Source organism: Pestalotiopsis fici, assembly GCF_000516985.1.
Source record: "Pestalotiopsis fici W106-1 unplaced genomic scaffold PFICI_Scf_9, whole genome shotgun sequence".
In the NCBI taxonomy this organism is placed as follows: Eukaryota; Fungi; Ascomycota; class Sordariomycetes; order Amphisphaeriales; family Sporocadaceae; genus Pestalotiopsis; species Pestalotiopsis fici.
The window spans coordinates 1361310-1384211 of NW_006917099.1; the positions used below are offsets into that span (position 1 = coordinate 1361310).

Here is a 22902-nt window from a genome sequence, read left to right on the forward strand (position 1 = left end):
TCCTGACGGTACCTGAGCGGTCACCTGCGTTCTAGCAAGGGCCTAGGGTGATATACGATTAATGCATATAATTGATTTAGGAATCAATGAACCCCTCCCCCAGTTGAAGTTGCTGCCAAGACGCGGCGCATCAGCACTAGTCTTATGATATGATCTGGTAACCAGCAGTGCGAGCACTAACCGTAAGCACTGTCCGCCGGATTTGGAAAGTGTCCAGACACCCGTAAAGTGAAATAAGCATCGTGACTTGAAGTCCATCGCTGCACGAGAACTTCGCGAAATGATATCTGTGCCATCGTATGTTATGGCCTTGGCGTCAGCAGCCTTCTTTTCGTTCTTCTGATGATTAATGTTCCTTCTAATGCTTTTCATGATTTGCCAAGACTATTATCGGCTTCCAAGCGACATGAATTATTCACCACATGATCTCAACTATCCGCGTCCTAGCCTGATCCAATGGTATGGGTCCAGAAACTCTTACACGAGTGCTACCAATGACTGTCGACAATCAAATATTGTTTTGAGCAGATAAACAGGGTCAAAGTATGATAGTGCTGACATCTATTGATACAACCTTGGGTGTAGGATCGTGCGTTAAGCATCAGAAGAACAAGCGAGAAACGCCGCGTGGGTGATAGTCAAGCGGGCAACGCCGACAATAGAGTCCTATATGGAGTCACACCATATAGATAAATACTGATGAAACGCTATTGCCTTGGGTGTGTTTAGGATGAATTCCGCATTATGCGAGTGTGACACCCTGTGAATGATTCAAGATGTTCTTCCAAACATTTCTGGCAAGCATCGTGCTCGTTGGGGCTACTTGGGGCTACACAGTCGACCCCCCAACGGCGGCATCTTCTGACACGATTCAAGACTGTACACTTTGGATGATTGCTTCAACAGGCGACACTTGCCAAGGGATATCCAACACGTATGGACTTGAGCTTTCGCAACTGTTCACATATGTAAGATCACCCCAGGCTTATCGTGTATCTGACCATTTTGCTAACGTTCATATGCTTGATGTAGAACCCTTCGCTTGCAAGTGCCTGCGCCATTGTAGTTGGTCAATCCTACTGTGTTGAACAGAATTGTAAGTCCGAAACTCTGGAAGAATCTTGTCTTTATATCCTACATACAATGGGACCTTGACTCTTGAGTGACAAGTACTAAGCTGATCAGGGGGCGTACCACCGGAAACTCCAACCACATCGAAAACAACAACCACTGCTGCCCCTACAACTACTGGCAATGGCGTATCCACGCCAACACCAACAATGGGCGGCTTGACCAGCAACTGCAACAAGTTCTACTTTGTTCCCAAGGGCAGCTCCTGCAAAGCAGTCCTGGATACCAATGGCATTACCATTGCGCAGCTCTATGCCTGGAACACTGATGTGTTGGCAGACTGTACAGGCCTATGGGCCGAGGTGTATGTTTGCGTCGGCATCATAGGAGAGACTACAACTCCAAATCCGACCACATCGGCCACAACGACCACGACCACGACCCCCGGCAACGGCGTCACCACGCCCACTCCCACGCAGCCGGGTATGGTGAGCAACTGCCAAAAGTTTTATTTTGTGAGCCCGGGAACTTCCTGCAGCGCCGTACTCGCGGCAAACTCCATCACGCTCGCAGACCTCTACGCCTATAACTCGGGCGTGGGTGCAGACTGCTCAGGCATGTGGGCGTCCGTCTATGTTTGTGTTGGAGTCATCGGAGGAGGGCAAGTGACGACGACTTCAACAACAACGAGTATTCCTCCTACCACCACCACTACACCCGGGAACGGTGTCTCAACACCAACGCCGACCCAGCCAGTAAGTCAATCCACGATACCTGACCTAGTCTGTAGCGACTGACTTTTTCCTCCAAGGGCATGGTGAGCAACTGTGACAAGTTCTTTTTTGTCCAGCCTGGCACAAGCTGCAGTGCCGTGCTCAGTTCTACAGGTCTTACGCTGGCCCAGCTGTACGCGCTCAACTCTGGTGTGGGCGCAGACTGCTCGGGTATGTGGGCGAGCGTCTACGTGTGTGTACACACCATCGGGTCGCCAACGACAACGACGTCGACTACACTCCGCACAACCACCACGACCACTGGCAACGGAGTCGCCACGCCGACGCCCGCCATGCCAGATATGGTTACAAACTGCAAGAAATTCTATCAAGGCAAGACCAAAGATCCCGTACCTGCTGCAAACAGGAATCCGCGTGCTAACAAAAGTGTTATACAGTCGTCTCGGGTGACACATGCAGTGTCGTTTCAACTAAGACCGGGGTATCTACTGCCAACATTATTGCCTGGAATCCCCAAGCTGGTTCTACTTGCAACATATGGCTCGGTTATTATATCTGTGTCGGTATCTAGATGGGCGGTTCCGGATTGTTGATCAATGTGGTGCTTTTATATTGGAGCTTAAACTGGTCTACCATGGGCGTTGCTTATGTGATTAATTGATCTAAGTTACTCGTCTCATGCCGTTGTAGGCTGACGAGATGATAGAGGAGGCATTGAAAGTTGTCTGAGTTGATCTCTAGTCTACAGAAGAGAGATGCTGGAGAGCGACTATATATCCACGCAGGTGATCTGCGGTGGGTACTGACTACGTCAGTACGACAATTTCACATGTCGCTCTTGCATAATCTGATTATCAATTGTTCAGATCAAAGGTGTAATCTTTGAAGTAACCGATTGTGGCATTCTCGATATACTTCTGCCATATACAGGCCAGCGGTTTTCTGAGAACGACGTGGAATTCTGTTTCCTTTGCCAACTGGGAGTCTTGAGACCGCTAGTAAGCGCGTGCACTGGCAAGGGATCGATGTGCTGAGAGTGCGGAGCTGATTACCACATTGGGTAATAGAGTGGTCGTGGGCGGCAAACGCTCGAGCATGGGCTACAGACTTGGTGAAAGTCGCCATTCTCTACGATAATTACACTGAGCTGAATCAATTCGTCAGTTATTGAGTTGATAAGAGCGAGAGACTGTTGAATTTCAGAGTCGTTTGCCCTTTCTGACCATTCACTTACTGCTCGCTATTTTAGAGGCGTCTAGTCTACTCCAACATTCATTACCTGACCGGTCAAGCAGCACCCAGGATCCTATAAGCACTTACCCACTAGCACTTACTGTACCCCTTATCCCGATCTCTCTTGGACTGTTTCTGCATAGCGGTCGATATCTCGCCGCAGCCGATCTCTGCTCTACCATACCGCGTCGGCCCCCCCCCAACCTATCCATCGCTCGCCATGGCTTGGGCAAGTGTCTCACTGTGAGTACCATTGCTTGCTTGATTGACATGATTGAGCGATCGACCTCGCAAACTCTATTGACTCACTCACTGTAGACTCTCTCAGTTCAGCTTGGCGACGATATACGCTCTTTGTGTATTATATCAGACATGGAAAAATTATAACAATAAACCTGTACGGATGGTGCCCTTTTGGTATAGGACGCTCAGTATTGTCAGTTCCCAATTTCGTCTTATGACGAACTCGTCATAGTTGAGAGTTTTGAGACCTAACATTCGTTTCAGATTCCCTCCTTCCTTATTGCTGCCACGTCTGTATGGCTCTTGGTCGACAATATGTGGCGGTGGGATTCGACGCAACGTCTGGACGACATGCGCAAGCTCACGATTGTTTTCGCTGGGACTGTTCCCGGACTGTGCCTTGTTTCAACTGGTGGCATACTTACGTTGCGAGTGCTATATAGCTTCTCTACCGGCCTGCTCTGGGTGGTCTTTTATCCCGATTTGGTATCCGGACCTCTCTTTGTGAATGGATTGGTACCAGTCCTTTTCTTCAGCGATGGATTGATTGGCCTCTCCATGGCTGGATATCCGGTGGCAGAGGACGAGATCAATGGAAAGACCCATCCGCTAAGCCGGCCTTCTTCACTTCTTTCATACCTAACCCTGGCCTGGTTGAACAATGTACTGAAAAAGGCCAGCCGCGATGTTCTCCAAACTCCGCACGTTTGGCAGGTTGACGACTTCTTAAGTGTATCGCAGTCTCTAGCAGAAATCCCGAACTTATTGAAAGCTTCGAGAGTGTGGCCCAAACCCCTTCCCCAGAATCTCTTCGTGCTTATCTGCTGCAGATTTCCCTTTGAGATTTGGGTGAGTGGCGGTCTTGCTGCTGTGTATATAATTCTCTCAATTATTCAGCCTTTTCTTGTACGATGGGTGCTTGAGGAGCGCAGCCTTATCAGCATCATGACCACATTTGTGGCAGGCATATTGCAGACTACATGCTACTCGCATTCTCTGCTTTTGACCCGCATCCTGGGTATGAGGATTCGCTCAGCTCTCACGACGCTGATTTGCGACCAAATCATCAGCCGATCAATGAGCCAAAGTTCGAGCGCCGGCGATCATGAAAAGTCGGAGGCATCTGTTCTGATCGAGGTTGATGCCATGGCCGTCTATAACTTGACCGAACATATTCATGGAACCTGGGTTATGCCACTCCAGTTCCTTGGTGGCTTAGGCGGATTAACGCTCCTGCTGGGTTGGAAGAGCATAATGGCAGGTCTCGGTGTATCGGTAGGTCTTGCTTCCTAGAGCTTTCGTCTCGAAATTATTCTTAGGTGTGTTAATCGTGCATTCCACTTCAGATTCTGTTTGTTCCGATGACCATTGCCAGCATGAGTTTAGTGTCGAAGCGAATGCGTCAAATTATGCTGGCAAAGGATTCTCGAGTATCCCTTGTGAAAGAAGTTCTTTCCTACGCCAGACACGTAAAATTGTATGGCTGGGAGCGACTTTTTGAGGATAACATCAGAAATGCCCGGGCTCTGGAGATGGGGGCATTAGCCAAGATGTCACTCGCCAACGCCGTCATTGTTTTCCTTACCACATTACTGCCGGTAGCATTCATCAGCACAGCATTTATATCTCGTATAGTCATCGGTCTGGGTCTTACAAGCACCGTGGTGTTTCCAGCCTTGGTCCTCTTCGGCTTCGTGAGCCAGGCTATGTCAATGCTGCCGCGGATGGTCATCTTCTATCAAGCTGGTGTCATCTCGTATGACCGAGTTAGTGTTTTCCTCAGTACCACTGAACTAGACAACGATTCAGAACAACATTCATTATCCGACTTGTCAGTCGCTTGGTCTGCTAGTATTAATGCTGTGGATCTCGACATACCAATTCGTGAGGGTGGCTACACGAAGACGCTTCTTCGAAACTCAACAATGATCGCAGAGACAGGAAAGCTCACGGTCATCACGGGCCCTGTTGGATCTGGGAAAACGAGCATACTGCGTGTCATATTAGGTGAAATTCAAACACGCGCTGGCTCCGTTCTGGTGAACGGTCAGATCGCCTATGCCTCTCAGCGCCCTGTGTTGATAAGCCGAACGATTCGCGAGAACATCACCTTCGGTCGTGTTTATGACCCTGTCTGGTACAGGAAAGTGGTCGACGCGGCCTGTCTCACCCCGGACTTCTCACGGCTCCCAAAGGGCGACGCAACCATGCTGGGTGGTACTGTATCTATCCTCTCGGGAGGCCAACAGAGCCGCGTAGCCATCGCAAGGGCCGTGTATTCGCAACGACCCTTGGTTGTTCTGGACGATCCTTTGGCAGCCCTTGACGCCAAAGTACAGCGCAGTATCGTCAACAATATTTTAGGACCTCGAGGTATCCTAAGAGGTTCAACTCGTGTTGTTTCGACCTTCAGTATGTCTTTGATTGCAATAGCTGACGTTGTGTATACTATTGAAGCAGAGACTATAAAACTGTGCTCGCCCACAGCGGGACAGGGCAGTCTCGGCACTCTTTCGGCTGAAGAGGAGGTGCCTAATAGCCATCGGGCTGAGTCGCCAACTGAGCCACTTCGGGTTGGAAGAATCCTGACTGAAACTGTTCCGATCTCAACCGAGGTCCTGGTCGGGCGGCTTCCCGTGAGGGTTTATGCTCAAACGAATGCTACGGAAATAACGCCATTACTTCCCCGAGACGTGGCTTCTGTGGCACAGCCCGACGAGATCGATGACAAAGGCATATCATTTCATACCTACTGGACCTTTCTACGGACAGGAAAGGTCTGGGGATGGCCTCTGACGCTCATATTGGCAGTGGTCATTACCCTGCTCAATGTTCGTTCTGTTTATTGTCTTCAGCAAGTAGCACAAGATTTTGAAATGGTCGACGCAGCCAGTGGGTTATTGACATACACCCTTACCGGCATTTCGATGTCTTTAGTCACTGCGACTCTCATCATGGTTGTCTTCTTGGCTTGCTTGATGCCAGCATCGCAGTCCCTGCACGACCAGCTCACAAAAGGAGTGCTGCGCAGTAAGCTCACTTTCTTCGACGATTCGCCTCTCGGCCAGATTGTCAACCGTTTCACGAACGACGTCAACAACATTGACGGACCTGTGGGCGGCGGCTTCATCAGGATAGTCATGCTGAGCGTCACTGTGGCGGCAAGCCTTGTTGTGGTTCTGACCACTTCATCTATAAGTCTCCTTTATATGGGTCCCTTGGCCCTTATGTTTCATTTCATCCAGTCAGTGTACAGGAGAGCTGCTCGCCAGTTACGCAGGCTAGACAATGATGCGCGGAGTTCGGTCCTCGCTATGGCTGTCGAACTAGGTTCTGCTGCTAGCATCATTCGAGCGCACGGCCAGACTGAACATTTCAAGCGACTCATTCGTTCAAAGGTGAACCAACAGATCAGTATTTGGGTACCATTCCTCTGCCTGGACATATGGCTCACCTTACGCGTTCAGTGCTTGTCAGGTGTGGCACAAGCTATGACTGCGATTTTACTTCTTAAATTGCATGTCTCCTCCAGCACTCTTGGTTTAGTCCTAACCTTTTGCGTGGAGATAACACAAGCGCTTGGTGCAGTTGTACAGACCTTAGCCAACCTGGAAGCAGATCTGTGCTCGCTCGACCGGATCTTGTCATATGTTGACAATCCTCGCGAGGAAGAGTCTGACTCTTGCGACACGCCGTCCCAATTTCCTAGTGCCTGGCCCAAAAGGCCTTCTATCACCTTTGACCGGTTCAGTGCTGCTTATCGCCCAGGAGGTGATCTCTGCCTGCGTAATTTGAACTGCCACATCGCACCAGGTGAACGAGTTGGGGTGATAGGGCGGACCGGGGCAGGAAAATCCTCCTTGATGCTGGCGCTCTTGATGGCACTAGACAGAGATGCAGTCCTACCAGGTGGTCGAATCCTCATTGATGGCAAGGACCTCTACCGAGACGTATCGGCAACGGAATTGCGGGCAAAGATTGCGCTTATTCCTCAAGAGCCCGTCGTCTTTTCTGGAAGCCTGAAGATGAATCTGGACCCCTTGCAGAGAAAATCTGATGAAAGCCTTCTAGACATTGTCTCGAAGTGCAGGCTGGTTGAGATTCTTGGGATTGACGACTGCGACAGCCCACTTGATTATCACTTCGCCGACGGGAGGTTAGTACAAAGCTCATCAGAGCCTGCGCCTAACAATACCATCAATGGTACTAATATCGTTAATTTGTAGTCGACGCTTGTCTGTTGGACAAACACAGATCCTTGCGATGGCGAGAGCCATGGTTGGCAAGAGGAATATTGTTATAATAGACGAAGGTTTGTGGCTCTTTTTCTTTCTACGTTGTTGAATCATGCAGCTTACGATTTAATCTTATCGACAGCCACAGCTTCCGTCGACGCGCAAACTGCCGCCTTGGCTCACGAGGTGATGAACTCAGCCTTCCGGGGCAGTACCGTCATTGCTATTGCTCATAAGATAGAGACTGTTGTAAGATTCCCCGCTGTATGAATATTTTGTAGGGGCGAAATTGCACAACTGACAGATTGGTGCCAACATCCAGATCAATTACGATAAAATTCTAGTTCTTGAGGGCGGAGCAATTGTCGAGTTCGACAAACCCTCGACCTTATTAAGGGACCCCGAGTCAATTTTCTCTGCTCTAGTGAGGCAATCTCGGGCAAGCTCATCCGATTGATCGATATTAGGACTATTTGCGTACATAGGGAGAGAATATGTTGGTGCGAGTATCCGATTAATCCAAATCCTGCATTGTGTACGGACATGCCCGACGTTACTGTAGTGGGCGCTTTCACATTATCAAGCTCTGGGCTCTTCTAACAAACTCATCATACAATTGAAAAACTGCCCTTTCTCATAGCCTGTATCTCATATATGGGACATGATGAATCACTTTTGGGCTCAGATGTGAAGTATTCAGCCTCTTGTGTGCCCAGCTCTCAGGGACACCTTCGAGAATGAATGTCCCCCCGCAGTCGGTGAGTGTTAAAAACTGCATCACTTAGGATTGAAGCACATTAAGTAAAAGTGATATGTTCGCGGTAATTGGGGATTGAAAGTGTAATTGCAGAGACGGTCTACACATGTCGAATAGGTCCTGGTTTATATATTCGTGCTGACGACTGATCAGAAAGTGTGATCGTCCTTAGGCCATCATTTAACAAGGTGATCATCCTAGGAAGGCATCACTCGGTCCCAGTGCTTGAAGTTTAAAATTGGTGTCGCCAAAAGGTGAAAACTGGGCAGCAATCTCGGGATCGTAGCGAGTATATTACCAAGAGTCCCTGAGCTAGTTACTGGGATTCCATCTGGAATCAACATGAATGTGGTGTGCGCGCATCATGCTGTTTCAGAATGGATTGGCCGATCCCGTATTGAGCGTGGCCCATTGAGCGTTCGAGGATTTCTGTTGCGGGAGAGTCAGCAATGTAAAGAGCAAGAGCAGCATCTCAACTAGCTTTCTGTGGATCGAGCGACTGATGCTACGTTGAAATGGGACGACCGAGACAGGAGTGACTGTAGTCGCTAGTCCGGTACGCATACCTTCGCCGCGCTAGCTTGGCTGTTATATTTGTGTCGGCATTTAGGTAACTGGTCCCAGATTGTTGATATTGGAGTCGAAACTGGTCTAATTTGGGTGTAAATCGTGTAATATATCGATCCACGTTGCTTGCACCTTAGTTTTGACGCGGTGTAGGCTTATTTGGGTGGCCCCGGCTAGTCCCTCGGAGCCCTGAACATCTATCTGGATGCCATGGCGTTGATCTGTGTGCCCAAGCACACCCTGGTGTATGGGATTCGTTATCTTCCATCTGACACACAATGTCTGCATTGGTAGTGTAGCTGAGCAACCCGAAGGGGTGTTGGACGAACGTATCCCGGTGTTTGCTTTCATAGACAAAGGAACAAGACAACATTTTATTCTATCAAGACATTTCATAAATTAAAGGCACAGAATCGCTAAACAATGTGCCACTAGCCTCTCTTCCCAAAATGATCAAGCATTCTCCTTGACCCGAAGTAAAAAGTTCCTCCTTGGCAGTCCACTCATTGAACGTAACCGAGCAAAGAAAAATTTGTCGTCCTTGGCGAAACTCATTTTGCAGAGTATTTATCACCCGTGAAAGCAAAAGCAGGGGCGTCATGGCGTCTTCGCGGTGCAGGCCTTGAGCAAGCATTCGATCAAGAAGTCCATCGAGAAAGTTTAGTACGGTTGGCTCACAACACAAAAGAGCACCACACAGTATTTGTGATATAATGGACATGCGATACGCATTCCGACTAGAACAATTGGCTATATCGAGGCCTTGCGCGATATGTTGCAAAAGAGCCAGCCACGGGTTTGGTGCTCGTGGTGTTCTTTTGCCTCCTGCTGGTGCTATAGCATATTTGAGTAGCCGAATATCAGTGACGATATGCGCAAAAGCATAATCAGCACATGACATGGCTTGATCATGACTAGTGAAATAGAACAGAGGGTCCGAGGCACTGATGTCCGTTTGGCTGCCAGGCGACAGAGTGTTTGATGCTGATCGATCAAGCATAGCCTCAAAGTCAGGAGGGAACTCTTGAGGAATGTCGCAGTCCTGGAGTCTCTCCCCAAGGCTTTGCAGCTCTGTGTATATCTGATCCTCATGAAGCGCATTTTCGTAGTCGTCGTCGAAAAGTTGTTCCTGGGCTGATTCAGCAGTGCCCTGAAGGATTTTCCACCAACTTCGTATATTTCGAAGGGTGTCTTTAGATGGAGAACCGGAGTAGCCCAAACACTTGCATGAGATAACCCTGTACATTAAACGGACAGCCATGATACATATAGAATCGACCCTTCGTGACATGGCATAAACCTCCTCGAGTTGACAAAGAATATTTTCCATTCGTGACTCCAAAGCAGTAGGCTGCACCAGGGGCCAGGTCCGTTTCGCAAGGGCACGAATATGCGACCATCCCTGCATGATTCCATAGCTCAGTGTAGAGAGGTCGTTCATCGAGGCCATAATTCGTAGATCAAGCCGACTCACGAGGCTCCAAAGGCTATGAAACGTGCCGGCTTCGAGTTCGTGATAGCATAGAAGCAAGATCACCGCCAGACTTGTGTCAAGTGGTAGACTCGAGTTAGAGTCCGTCTCACGCCAGGCCCGAGCTGTTAGCTCAGAGCCTCGTTTCCGGTGGGCTTCTTTGGAAACCCATCTAGAGCCGTGCTGCTGATCGGCCTTGGGTGCGCCTTGGAGAAAGGCCAGATGAGCTGCGCCGTGGGCCATGGCGGCAAGCCGCACATGTACTTCTGTCATTGCTGTTGTTCGCAGAGATTGCATTTCCGTAGGGAGGAGATTCGCGACGTGCGTGACAAAATGAGCTAGATAAAGCCGGTCGCCAACTGGGACATCAGGTGTGGTTTGCAAGGAACGTGGTGGTGATTGGAGTGGCGGCGGCCAAGGAAACATTGTATCAACATAATTCGCATCTCCAGGGCCAAGCAGCCCTAGCTCTAGGACTGAACGACCCTCGTCGGCTGGGAAAAAGGAATTGCTGTCATTTGTCTTCCTCAGATCCGGAGTCTTCCTTAGCTGGCCAGGCGAGAGCCCAGTGTTGCTCTCGGCGCCTGAATAGCCTTGGCTACCAATCCGAGTTCCCTGGTCTACATTGAGTGCCCGTGTGCTCTCGTCATACACTGGATCCGAGTTGTCGGCCGTGAGATCCGAGTCATTCGGGGGCAAGCCAATTGCGTGCGAAGTGGAGCCAATAGAATTGACCATCCATATGGAACTGTTAAGACCTGTCTCTCCATCCCAGTTCACCACGTCGAATTCACTAGCAATGGCTTTTTCCGGGCTAACAGAACAGGGACCCCCACTAGGTACTGAGATGTTTGTTGGGTAAGTACGTGAGGTCAGGGGCGATGCCGTCGTTTCGCTCAATGGAATCAGTGGTGAGGCAGGTGGTAAGCGGTAGCAGTCTGCATCTGGGCTATCCGAAGCGTTTACGTCGGCCACAGAGGCGCACCTGTCACTGGTGGCGGCGGCGGAGGCGTGAGACGCACGAGTCCTCGCTTTCGCTGCTTCCACCTTCTGCGCTGCCCAGGCGGTTGAGTCACGGAATTCCAGCACTGTTGCCGCGTATGTGCAAGTGATCTTGGCTGAGACGCAACGCCGGCAGCTTGGCTTTTGCAGGTCACACTGGACGAAGATGAGAATACTAGTCAGCTGATGGAAAGCAAGCACCCACTATGAGGCCTTGTTTGATTCTATTGACAAACCTTGCGACGTCGGCGGCGGCACTCTGAACAAGCACCCTTTGTCCTTGTTACGTTCCTAGCATAATCCCGTGGATTACTGGATGATACCGAGTGGTTTCCTGGCATATTGATAGAGACTTTTGGCGTGTATTATGCCAATAGCTGTGATACACATTTTGATTGATGCAACAGAATGAATCCCCCTTTTGCGCAAACATGCACCTTTGCAGGCAGATAAGCAACCGATATTTAGTGCGGAAAGAGGAAAGCTGCGGGGTTGGTTCATCATGCCTTGGAAGTATTAGGTATCGCTTTGGGGCTAGTCCACCTACGGCTCGCCAGTTTAGTGAGTGATAGCACGCTAATCATTGGGACTTGAGCCCCATCATCCAGTGGATGCTCAGAGTGTGTAGATAGCTACGAGCACCTATCCATCAACACATTTGGCATGGACAGTGGCCAAGCCAATGTAAACAGGTAATGAGATGTGGATTATTGCGACACTTCAAAGTCAAAATCAGGTAACTCGTTACTGCAGTTTCCCTGCATCCAACATGATGCGAATGAATTATAATGATTACGCGGGCGGTCTGGCGTCTTTGCTGCTGTGAATTCAAGCCGCGCGTCCTTGCATGTAAGACCAACTCAAACGTGTATTTCTTTAGTGCGCCTGGCCACATCCAGCGCAGTCGGTATGGCTGACAATATTCCAGCCGCACAACTCTTCCAGTGGCGGCGGCCAGAAGCAATCGCTTGGCGACTTGACCAGTTTGCCCTCTTTCCAGACGAATTTGATGTTCCGAGGGTCAGCAAACAATTGAATCTTTTCAAGGGGGTTCTCATCCATGGCAATCATATCCGCGTCCCAGCCAACCTGAAGAATCCCTTTCTTAGGTGTCTGTGGACCCAAGGTTTCGGCCGCGTTTGCGGTAGCTGCCTCGATAGCACCCAAAGGCGTCATGCCTGCCTTGGTCACTGCCCAAACCACCTCGGTGGCGTTTCTTCCGTGTGATATCTCGTCTGTAGGGTTGGAACTACAGATATCCGTGCCGAGCGCAATTTTGACACCAGCTTGGACAGCCAGCTTGTACGACTCCAAGTGCCGGTTCGCCACCGCGACCATTTTGGCCGCAGTCGGGGCCGGCCATGTATCAAGCATCCGGAGACCTGCCTCGATGATATGTCTTGTAGCTACAAGCGTTGTCCCGCGACATTTCATGAGCTCAACCGCTTCCTTTGTCAAATAGCTGCCGTGCTCGATAGTCGTGGCTCCCGCCTTGATTGCAGCGACGATGCCAGCTGTACCATGGGCGTGTGCTGCTACTGCCCGATGCTGTAGCTTGGCTTCGTCCATAATGGCCTCAAGCTCAGCATCAGAATATTGGCGGTACTGCGGATTATCCGTCGTCGACATGACGCCTCCAGTCGTAATGACCTTGATACACAGGGCACCGCGGCGTATCTGTTGCCGGACAGCTCGTCGACACTCATCAGGGCCATCAGCCAAGACAAGGCTACTCGTGCCCGGCCAGGGCTTGGTATGGTGCACACCTTGTGTTGCATACACAAAATCCAAAGGTAATGTAGTTGCGTCGCTGCTGCCGCCCGTTATGCCGATACAACCACCAGCACCGAAAACCGAGGGGCCCAATAGCAATCCAGCCTTTACCGCCACGTGCGCTTCGATTGCAAACGACCCAACGTCACGCACACTTGTGATACCTGCCATCAAAGTGTCGTAAAAGCCCCGGGCGATGGCGGCACCGCAGATGGCGGGGTGAGTCTGAATCATGGCTGGAAAGTCGACCTTGGTGATGCCCACAAAATGAGTGTGGCAATCCCAAAGCCCAGGTAACAGACATACGACTCTAATTTGGGGCGCCGAACATAATCGCTGAGGCAAGTCGCGCTGCGGGCCGACGAAGGTGATCTTCCCAGTCGCAGTCGAGACGACGACTGCAGCGTTGGGCAGGGGATCTCCACGACCAGGGATGAGCAGTCGGGCCAGAATTACTGTTTCATCACAGACGGCCTGTTTTTGGCAAGGTATCTGCATCATGTCCTTGTACAGAGGTCAGTTGAACTTGGAGACGTCTGCATGAGCTGGTAATTGCAGTATCGAAAAAGAATGTACACGTAGATATTCACTCGCCCGTGTTCTGTCATTCAAAATGAGTAACAGTTCTATAGAATCTGGATTATGCCGCAAAAAACGGTCTGAATGCGCCCAATTTAATGTTTTCATTTCAGCTAGTATGATAGGCATCTGGGTGGGGACTGCACGCTTCAGGCTACCCGATGAGGCAAGATAAGACGCGGTGCCAATCAACTCCAATAGGGCAGAGCAGCTTTCTGGATTAGAGAGAATAGATTTACCCGCAACTCTCCAGATTGCAAAGCGGAATTTCGAAGATGGCTAGTTGCAGTTGTAGCGGTTCGTTGACCAAAATGACTGGGAAATTGTACTCTGAGTACTCTACCACCAATCGTTTACTTCTTTTACCAAAGTACATTTCGTATCAGACATCCATGCATAATACAACAGCGTTTTACATCATTGGACCCTAGGTATATTGATAAATCAAAGCAGGCAGAACATGAGTCAATGAAATGACATGTCTAGGTCACACTACCATGGTAGCGACCGCTGGATCCACGAATTGATCATCGCCAGAGCCTCTACAGGCTTGTCAAAGGGAACAAGATGGCCTGACTGCTCCACTTCCATGTAGCTCAAAGGCTCAATAGCTTTGCCTAGTCCTGCTCGCTGCCCATCAACGTACCACTCCCGCAAGGGCCTGTAGCGGAAGCTTGGCTGGTGATGCCAGGACAATCCCTCGTTGACAAGCCGGCGCATGCCTCCATATTGGCAAAGAAAATCGGTATTCCCGACATATATCAACACACGAACATCCTAAAGTGCTATTAGCGACTACTTTGTTCCCTGGAATCTAGTCGATCAGCCAGCAGAGGGGACTCACCATGTCAAGAAGATAATTTACGTATTGATGGCTCGGCTTCCATATCTCATCCTCCTCATTCCACGCGGTTATGACCTCCTCTGACAAGAGCGCATATGACACTTGATCAGGCACACCAAGCGCCTTTCTAGTGTCGTTGAGCGCCATAAGTGTCTCAATCCCTCTCAGAGAAGAGTAGCAAGTCAAGACATCACCGCTGCATCTCTGGCGCCAATCATATGGATTCCTCCCCAGCTCTGCAAAGACTTCAAAAAAGACACCGCATACAGATGCCGCTGTCTTGCAGCCCACGCTGTCATAACCAAACTCTTCACAAACGCTCTCCAATATTTCACACCTTGAGGCCAGGGGCTCGAGACGATCACATTGCGCGGGATTGAAAATGGCATCAGGGCCTTTGCAAGCTGATTCAAATAGACCACTGGACTGTACAGACTGCCGAAAGAGACCATTACCGACAGCAATTCCTTTCAGATTGATATGTTTTGGCATGTAGCCAGTGGACGACTGGATCACCATGGCGAGATCAGATTGTTGCCGTTCGACGATACGGGCGCCGAGTGCAGGTACCCAGGATCCGCCGTAGGACTCGCCAGTGATGTAGAAATCCAACTCGGAAAGCTGCTCAAAGGCCACAAAGAACTGCTGCAGGAATCTATGTGTGTTTGTTGTGGCATCTTTGAGATTTCGAGGCATGCGGCCGCCGTATGAGTAACCAACTGTCAATGGCTGGCTGCCGAGTATTTAGCGATTGTGATGGAGCAGAAAATAGAACGTCACGACTCTCGATATTTTCATCCCACACAAAGGGAAGGAATCTTACTCGATGAAAAGAAGGGTCGCATTTGCATTCCACCCATACGGGTTGTCGAGTGTATGTTCGCCGTCGCTGCTGATTTGGCAGGGCCCCAGTTCCATCAGGGCCCCTGCGCCGGTCGAGGAACCCCCGGGACCACTAATATGGAGGAGTCAACAATAGTGACTCTCCCATATCGCACGTCTGCCGCTTAGGACGGACATGGGAAAAGACGGATGACTTACCCACTCATGAACAGGATAACCGGATCGGATGTGGGGTTATTCTTGCTTTCATACAGCCAGAAGAACATGTGGCTATCGTCATCAGAGTCAATCCAGCCAGCAGTCCCCGGGGTTGATGAATTGCAGACGGCTGCTGTATCGGGGGACAGTTGAACTGAAAATGGCGGTAGCCCGTGTTGAGAGCTGAACGAGGTCTGGGCGGGTAACAGGGTGGCTGTTGCCGCCGTGGCGAACCACACGATCGACTGGCTCCTCATCAAGGGCAATTGCCTAATCGTTTGCAAGACAGAATGCTTCGGCCGGATCAGCTCATTGCAAGATTATGCCGGGCCAAACACCTTTGTCGGCGTGCTTTTGAAGGCACAAGACCATATCTCTGCGCGTCCGAGAGCCCGATAAAGACTAGCGCCAAGATGTCTAGCCTTAGGGTCGGTATGGTTGGCCATATATAGTATAGGTAGCATGCTATAATTCTAATGATCTCCACAATCCAAACAGACACTGGACAGGTGACGAAGACTGTCCTAAAGGACCAAGAGCAAACTTGTATATCATGTGTGCACGAATTCGCTGGGCAATAGTTTGTGTAGATGCATATTTCTCTGCACCAAGTCAGACAGAAAAAGTCATGGTCCAGTTTCAGTTTGATCTTTTACTATCCCCAGTATAAACTTTCGTGAGGCGCAGGGGGGATGGAATCAAAGCATTGATAAAGGTAGACCTGCCTCCCACGTGAGAGTATGGTTTATATCTGTCGCTATTCTTACATGCCCAATCTAATAATAATCCTACAGACAAATTGTCTAAGCCTGCACAGGAACTCCACCCTGAATCCATTGCTTCATGATATGTAGAGACGACTCTGGCTCATCTCTATCAATCAAGTGACCGGTTTGATCAAATGAGACAAACCATAGCCGACTGTACCCCCTGCGCCAGCCGCCGCGGACCATATCTCCGTCTGTCCCTCTGTAGTACCACGGCTCCGGGCGCGACGCGCGGAACTGGGCTTGCCCCCACCAGTGAAATGCTTCAAAGCCTCTGATTGCTCCTTCAATCGGGCTGTCAACAGCAAAGTTAGCAAGATTTCTTCCCGACCTTGTTCAAGCTAGATGCATACTAGCTTCTTGCTACAGGTAGGATTTCGGGAGCTTACGTGTCGGGGTCAAGGTAACCTCCACGCCCAAGTATACGAACACTGGTATTCTTGAGCAAATACTCGTACTTGCTGCTGGTGGGAAGCCAGACGGAACCGTGCATGGCCATGTATATGTTTACTTCCATATCCATACCGACAAACGGAACAAGGTGATTCTTGGCAAAGCCGAGCTTCTTCTGTATCTCTGTGTTATTCATATATGTCTCGATAGCCTTCATTCGAGGGTCACAGGTGGGGAACCCAGCGCAAGGCTTTTCCACTGCATGGAAATCAGTCAGTCATTAGCCAGTAATTGCGTCCATTCATACCAATAGCAAGTCATGGTGGGATTCTGATGGGAGATCAGTGATACATACAGTGTACAATATTCTTTTCGGGAGGAACCCAGAACTGGAGTATGGGCGCGCACGCCGCCGCCATGGCCCAGCAATGCTCGTCGCCGGTTGTTTGCCTACACGAAACCGCCGCCGTCTCACACGTTGGAACGGCCGCAGCCATTATGGCACACTCTGTTCTGTTGAGATATTGGTGGTCTCTCCCACACAATACGTCGTAATATGCTGGGGCGGAATAGGAAATATCGGCAAAGCTACTCGACGCCACCAAGGATTCTAGGCTCAAGTCGGGCTGCGGCCCTCCGGTCTCCGGATTCGCAAGGGCATAGGCCAGCGAGATGGCTTGTATTCCGCCGTATGACTCTCCAGAAATATGGAATCCGCGTCCACGGAGCTCGGGAAATGCTTCGGAAACAAAAGTAGAGAGGAAATATTTCAAGTCGAGCGTGACATCGTCAATCGTTTTCGGGCGGTGGACCGGCTTCGAGTTGGATTTGGAAAAGCCGACCCCGGCAATTTCGCTCAACAGGAAAAGAGGATTTAGTATAAGGAGTGAAAAGTCTGGGGACAAAAGTACCAGATGACTCACTCCACGTACACCACGTTAAACTCACTCGTCCAGGAGTGAGGTGAGTTGACCGTCGCAGTTCCGTCGTCATTGATGGTGCAGGGCCCGCCGCCATTTAGCAAAGGCACAGTACATGCCTCTCCAGGACCGCTGTGGATTGTTAGATGATCTTCTCATTCTTGATTGCAGGGTATTCTCTTACCCAGTCAGCCATATCAGCAATGGTGCCCTTTCTGCAAACTGCTGACTTTCAAAATACCCTATCAGATTGTCGAACATTTAGTCTTGGACTGTAGAAAGCAAGAAAGATCTCGATAGTGATTGGGATCAACGTACAGTAGAAGAGTTCATTTCCGTGGGTGACTTCAATCTTGCCCGTCCACTGCCGCGATCCCGCGGCACAAACACTGTCGTCTTGCTCCACCTTGGTGAATCTGTTGGGTACTGCATTATTTTCACCCAAACCAGTTGCATCATGGGGTGTCAAGATGGACTGGGTTGTTGCGTGCTGCACATTGGAGATCCTCTGTTGCGGGACGGCCAGCAACGTACGGAGCAGCAAAGACAGCATCTCGGCTGGCCGTGCACGGAGCGAGCGACTGATGCAATACCGTCACAGAACGGCCGAGAGAGGAATGGGTGAAGCTGTATCTTACCTCAACGGCTAGTCGGAGGAATATATTATGGCCTTGCTATCGAGGTGCTCTTTGTAATACTCGAGGTTCTATAGTCTTTCGTAAATCTATATCGAGTGGCTGTACAGGTTTGCATAAGTTCCTAAATAACTTGGTTAGAGGAGTTAAAACCATAGGCTCTAAGATATTCTCACCAGAACCATAGTAACTAACGTCAATATCAAGCCGACGCTAGTCATGAAAAGGATAAAGAGAATTATTTTATTTCGCCAGTAGGGCCTCCAAGTAGTATGTTAGTGGCTAGGGCCGTTCTCTTGCCTAAAGAGGCAATTAGGTGCGCCTACCAGCCAGTGCTGTGATTGGCTAATCAGACATGTCTCATGCTGTGTCGTTGCTGGCAATTCGGAAGATGCGGTAACTCTGCTCATCTCGGCCCCTTTGAAATATGCCCAGTGGGCGCTGCGACCCAGGATTCCCGAATACCAGACTCTCTTCCTACTGACCCATAACCAAGCTTTTCCATCTTCAAGGAAGCCGCCTGCAAAACTTCTCAAACCTCGCCGCTTAGTCCAAGATTCGCAAGAACTTTTTCTATCTACAAGGAACCAACTACAACCCCCTTTGGTAATCATGTCTGCCACGGTAGTCTTCGCGGACAAAGCACCCAAACCACTCCCACAGTTCTCTCAGGCTGTGGTATACAACGGCATCATCTACATCTCTGGGAATATTGGCCTTGACGCCGTGACCTGGAAGCTGGTGGACGGCGGAGTAAAAGAGCAGACGGTAAGTATATATCCTTTTCCCTTTTTCTTTTCTCTCTCACTATTTTCTTTTCTCTTTTACTCTCTTCCGCTTTTTCTTTCTCCCACTGATCGTGTGACGCGGTCACAGCGACAAGCACTTCGCAATATAGCCAGTATCCTAGAGGCATCCCAAAGCGACTGGAGGGAGGTGCTCAAAGTCAACATATTCTTGACTGAAATGTCGAATTTCGCGGCAATGAATGAAGCATGGGACGAGGTCTTTACCGCGGATTATAAACCTGTAAGCAATTGACTGATACCTGCCACCGAAAAGTAAGGTTGGCTATAAAGTCCAACGACGTTTTCAGAGTCTCTTGATGCATTTTTGGATTTGTAATGGGCTGATTATGTTGAAACAGTGTCGCACCTGTGTTGCCGTGAAAGAATTGCCGTTCAGTGCATTAGTGGAGATTGAGTGCACCGCAATCTCAAGATCTTAGCAGAGAGTATTCCACGTAGAACTAGAGAAAGAATTCATATAGAGGAATCATTTACTATCGAGCGAGGCAAAGCGATATGAACATAGTGGTAACAATCCATTGCACATAAGCTTAACACATACTACATATAGTCGCTGAGATCCTTGACTCATCTCCCTTTACTGCCTTCCGGTGATATCTGGGAGATGGCATTCACAAAGGGATGGTTCCTGATTTCTCCTCATGTGTTTCCTCCGCCACTACAAGAATACGCTCATCGCTACGTATCGATTATCAGCATTAACCAGAGTTTATTCGAATGAGATCGACTCACGAGAGCTTGGTATTGGGTAAGAGGAAGCAAAGTGCAAACATTGGCAGCGAGGTTGCCACTGCAGCAATCACCATGTACCTCATGACATCGCCGTACTAGATGTAAACCAACATTAGTGATCAATCTCCCATGACAGGAATATGCACCGAATACTTACCGCCTCACTAATGGCTAAGCGCTCAGCAGTGCCCCATTCTGGAACCACACCCAGGAGAGAGCTGTAGATTCCTTCCACATAAGCCTCGTTTGTGCCTGCGGGCATATACTTCCACAAGGCCGACTCAAAAACATTGTTGTATATGGCGCCGGCGACGGTAATACCAATGGCTGCCCCGGTGAAGCGGAAAAGCTGCACTACACCAGTCACTTGTCCTAGTTGAGATCGCGGAACCACAAACTGGACGGCGGGAAGAAGAAGCGCTTCCATGACTCCAGAGCCGACTCCTTGAATGACTTGGACACCGAAAATCTCGCCAAGACTATTATCAGCACCACGTAGCCGTACCATGACGCCGTAGCCGATCGTCCGAATGATGCATCCGCCGACAACAATCCACTTGTATTGCTTGATTTTAAAGACGACCAGACCAACAATTATCATGGTGCCACATTGAACGACATTTTGCAGGAAGAGAAGAAGGTTCGCCTGGCTAATGTCCATGTTCCGCGCTGTTATACCCCAAGAATACAAGTAGGTGTGAGATATATTGACGGCAAAATAATCCAGAGCACCGATCACGGCAACAAGAGCAATCGTCTTATTGCGGAAAAATGATGGTGCTAGAATAGGATGGGCCGCGATCCAGTTTTCCCATCCAAACAGAGCAAGTAGGGAGATGCCACCGACCACAAGCATGGCAATGATGAAGTGTGTTTGGAATGTGGCGAGCCCCGTGCCAGCCAGAGTGATGGGCAAAAGCGTAAGGCCAAAGCCAGCAATGATGAGCACATTGCCAACAATGTCAATCTGAGAGAGAAATTCAACAAGCCCCAAGGTTTTATGTGTCCCAGCTTGAGAGCTCCTTTTCCTGTGCTCCAGGTAGAACAGAGTGGCTATCAAGCAAACCCCGGACGTGGGGTATAGAATGTCGAAAATACCAAAGCCCCATCGCCAGGTGAGGTCGGTCAAAACACGCTCGGCAAGTTGAGACGAGATGAACGGCGTAATTATGTTGGGAAGATAGAACATGGCGATGCCCAGAGTTCGGGATCTGGTGCTCGTGTAGTGGGACATGACAAGTTGTCCCAGTACGAGCAAGCCAAATGTGCCCACCGAGCTCAAGACCAAGCCAGCAGCCAGCATACCGATGGACCTTGATGCAGCAAGCACGGCGTAGGCGATTGTGATGCACAGTGTGCACATGGCAAACGGCCACCCCAACCCCAAAATATCGCTCATCTTGGTCAGAGGTGTCTGGACCACCAGGCAGACTATTATCGAGGATGCGGAGAGGGTACCGTACAGCGAGTATCCATTGAATTCAGACGCCGCGTATTGTTGGTATGTAGCTGATGTACTGTTGTCTAGGAAACTGCTTTTGGTTAGCTGTGTCATTTCGGCAATGAATATGATCCCTGTATGGGAAGAAAAATAGACTCACACAACAAACGAAACGAGTCCGAGTCTGCTGAATCATTAGCAGTCATCCCAATGCCAATCTCGTGGGAAAAAAACGACACGTCTTACGCAGAGAACAGGAGTATTTTCTGCATTCGCGATGTAGTCACGGCCTGGGCCCGGACTTCTTCGGAATGCGCCCTCTCCACATCGGGGTCAGAACCGTCAAGCGCATGGCCCAATTTCACGTCGGTGGGCTTTACGCCATGGCTTGACGCGCCAGCATTGTATCTAGGAATGTCCGCCATATGGTTGAAGACTCTATGTTGTCACAGAGAACCAAGGTTGGATGCTTTGATGGAGCTCACACCTGGGCTGTAAAACACGAGTATATGCTTGCCGCGAGACTTTACATAATTCATAAAAAGCATCGAAATGCGGAGTATAGACCTAAAACCATCAAGACCAACCCACTGGGCTTATCTTCTGCTTGGCGACAGGGATTACCTAACCTAGATGATTAGCTTAGTGTCAAATAGTGGACTATGGTTCCCATATACTGGCGTGTGTTTGAGCATACGGATCAATACTATAATATCTAGATAAATATATAGGACTTTCCGGGGATTAGCCGGGGCCACCTAAATAAGCGTATATTTTATTAAAATTAAAAGGCGTAAAATATAAATTAATATATTATATAATTAATATTTATATTAGATTAGTTTAAATTTTAATAGGAAAGTATTATTTTAATTAATAATTAAAAGTTTTAGTGCCTCCGCCGAAGCTACGAAAATAATAATTACGAAAAAAGCCGGAATCGGCCTAACGGTATCGTTAAAAATAACCTCCGATTAAAATAATTAAAAATATACGTTTTAGATTTAGGTATAAATTACCGGATTAATTAATTACTTTAAAAATAAAATAATTTTAATTAAAACCTTAATCGAACCGGATATAAAAAAAACTAAATATATAAAAACCGCGGTAGCGATTTTCGAAGTTATAAACGAAAATAACGATCCGAATATTTAAAATAAAAAAAATAAAAAATAAATAATAACGGATTTTATTAAAAGAGGTTAAAAATCGTTTAATTTCGATTATAATTATTATAAAATAAAAAAGGCTATATACGCTAAATAATATATAGCGATTAAAAAAATTATAAAATGGATAATTATTACGATTTTTTTAAATTTCTTTTTTATATATTATTTAATTAACGAATTTTTATATAAATAATACAAGAATTTAAAGGTTTATTATAGTAAATTAGCTATAAATAATAAAAAAAAAATAAGGAAATAATATTTAAAAGCTTTTAAGCCTTTAAAAATATTAAAAAAAGCTATAAATTAAATTAATAAATAGAAAATAATTATAGCGAAAGCCTAGGTAAAACAAATAATTAAAATATAAAATAATTCGGTTTAAATTATAAATTTTTTAAATACCGTTATTTTAATTATGCTATAATAAGCCGTTTTTTATTAAATTTATAAAAAATAAAATATTTTAAATAAAAATTT

At 48.4% G+C, this 22902-nt stretch overlaps 8 protein-coding genes across 8 annotated transcripts; 3 read left to right on the forward strand and 5 right to left on the reverse strand.

Annotated features, from left to right (window-relative positions):
- Positions 1-776: 776 nt before the first annotated feature.
- On the forward strand, positions 777-2376 carry PFICI_11817 (uncharacterized protein; the record flags this gene model as incomplete). The annotated part of the gene is made up of 5 exons (XM_007840398.1): positions 777-968; positions 1033-1096; positions 1186-1826; positions 1883-2015; positions 2243-2376. The coding sequence occupies 5 exons, from the start codon at positions 777-779 to the stop codon at positions 2374-2376; spliced, it is 1164 nt and encodes a 387-aa protein (XP_007838589.1).
- Positions 2377-3258: 882 nt separating this feature from the next.
- On the forward strand, positions 3259-7973 carry PFICI_11818 (uncharacterized protein; the record flags this gene model as incomplete). The annotated part of the gene is made up of 7 exons (XM_007840399.1): positions 3259-3281; positions 3462-3474; positions 3546-4556; positions 4628-7437; positions 7508-7593; positions 7659-7765; positions 7839-7973. The coding sequence occupies 7 exons, from the start codon at positions 3259-3261 to the stop codon at positions 7971-7973; spliced, it is 4185 nt and encodes a 1394-aa protein (XP_007838590.1).
- Positions 7974-9222: 1249 nt separating this feature from the next.
- Positions 9223-11654, reverse strand: PFICI_11819 (uncharacterized protein; the record flags this gene model as incomplete). Its single annotated transcript, XM_007840400.1, has 2 exons — positions 9223-11469; positions 11550-11654. 2 exons carry the CDS (start codon positions 11652-11654, stop codon positions 9223-9225), a joined length of 2352 nt encoding a protein of 783 aa, XP_007838591.1.
- A 535-nt stretch (positions 11655-12189) lies between these two features.
- Positions 12190-13584, reverse strand: PFICI_11820 (uncharacterized protein; the record flags this gene model as incomplete). The annotated part of the gene is made up of 1 exon (XM_007840401.1): positions 12190-13584. One exon carries the CDS (start codon positions 13582-13584, stop codon positions 12190-12192), a length of 1395 nt encoding a protein of 464 aa, XP_007838592.1.
- A 573-nt stretch (positions 13585-14157) lies between these two features.
- Positions 14158-15807, reverse strand: PFICI_11821 (uncharacterized protein; the record flags this gene model as incomplete). Its single annotated transcript, XM_007840402.1, has 4 exons — positions 14158-14442; positions 14510-15242; positions 15333-15464; positions 15551-15807. 4 exons carry the CDS (start codon positions 15805-15807, stop codon positions 14158-14160), a joined length of 1407 nt encoding a protein of 468 aa, XP_007838593.1.
- Positions 15808-16353: 546 nt separating this feature from the next.
- PFICI_11822 (uncharacterized protein) lies at positions 16354-18183 on the reverse strand (the record flags this gene model as incomplete). Its single annotated transcript, XM_007840403.1, has 6 exons — positions 16354-16612; positions 16707-16968; positions 17066-17605; positions 17659-17762; positions 17815-17872; positions 17949-18183. The coding sequence occupies 6 exons, from the start codon at positions 18181-18183 to the stop codon at positions 16354-16356; spliced, it is 1458 nt and encodes a 485-aa protein (XP_007838594.1).
- Positions 18184-18877: 694 nt separating this feature from the next.
- PFICI_11823 (uncharacterized protein) lies at positions 18878-19306 on the forward strand (the record flags this gene model as incomplete). Its single annotated transcript, XM_007840404.1, has 2 exons — positions 18878-19033; positions 19142-19306. 2 exons carry the CDS (start codon positions 18878-18880, stop codon positions 19304-19306), a joined length of 321 nt encoding a protein of 106 aa, XP_007838595.1.
- Positions 19307-19685: 379 nt separating this feature from the next.
- PFICI_11824 (uncharacterized protein) lies at positions 19686-21672 on the reverse strand (the record flags this gene model as incomplete). Its single annotated transcript, XM_007840405.1, has 5 exons — positions 19686-19752; positions 19807-19901; positions 19964-21338; positions 21408-21431; positions 21494-21672. The coding sequence occupies 5 exons, from the start codon at positions 21670-21672 to the stop codon at positions 19686-19688; spliced, it is 1740 nt and encodes a 579-aa protein (XP_007838596.1).
- Positions 21673-22902: the final 1230 nt, after the last annotated feature.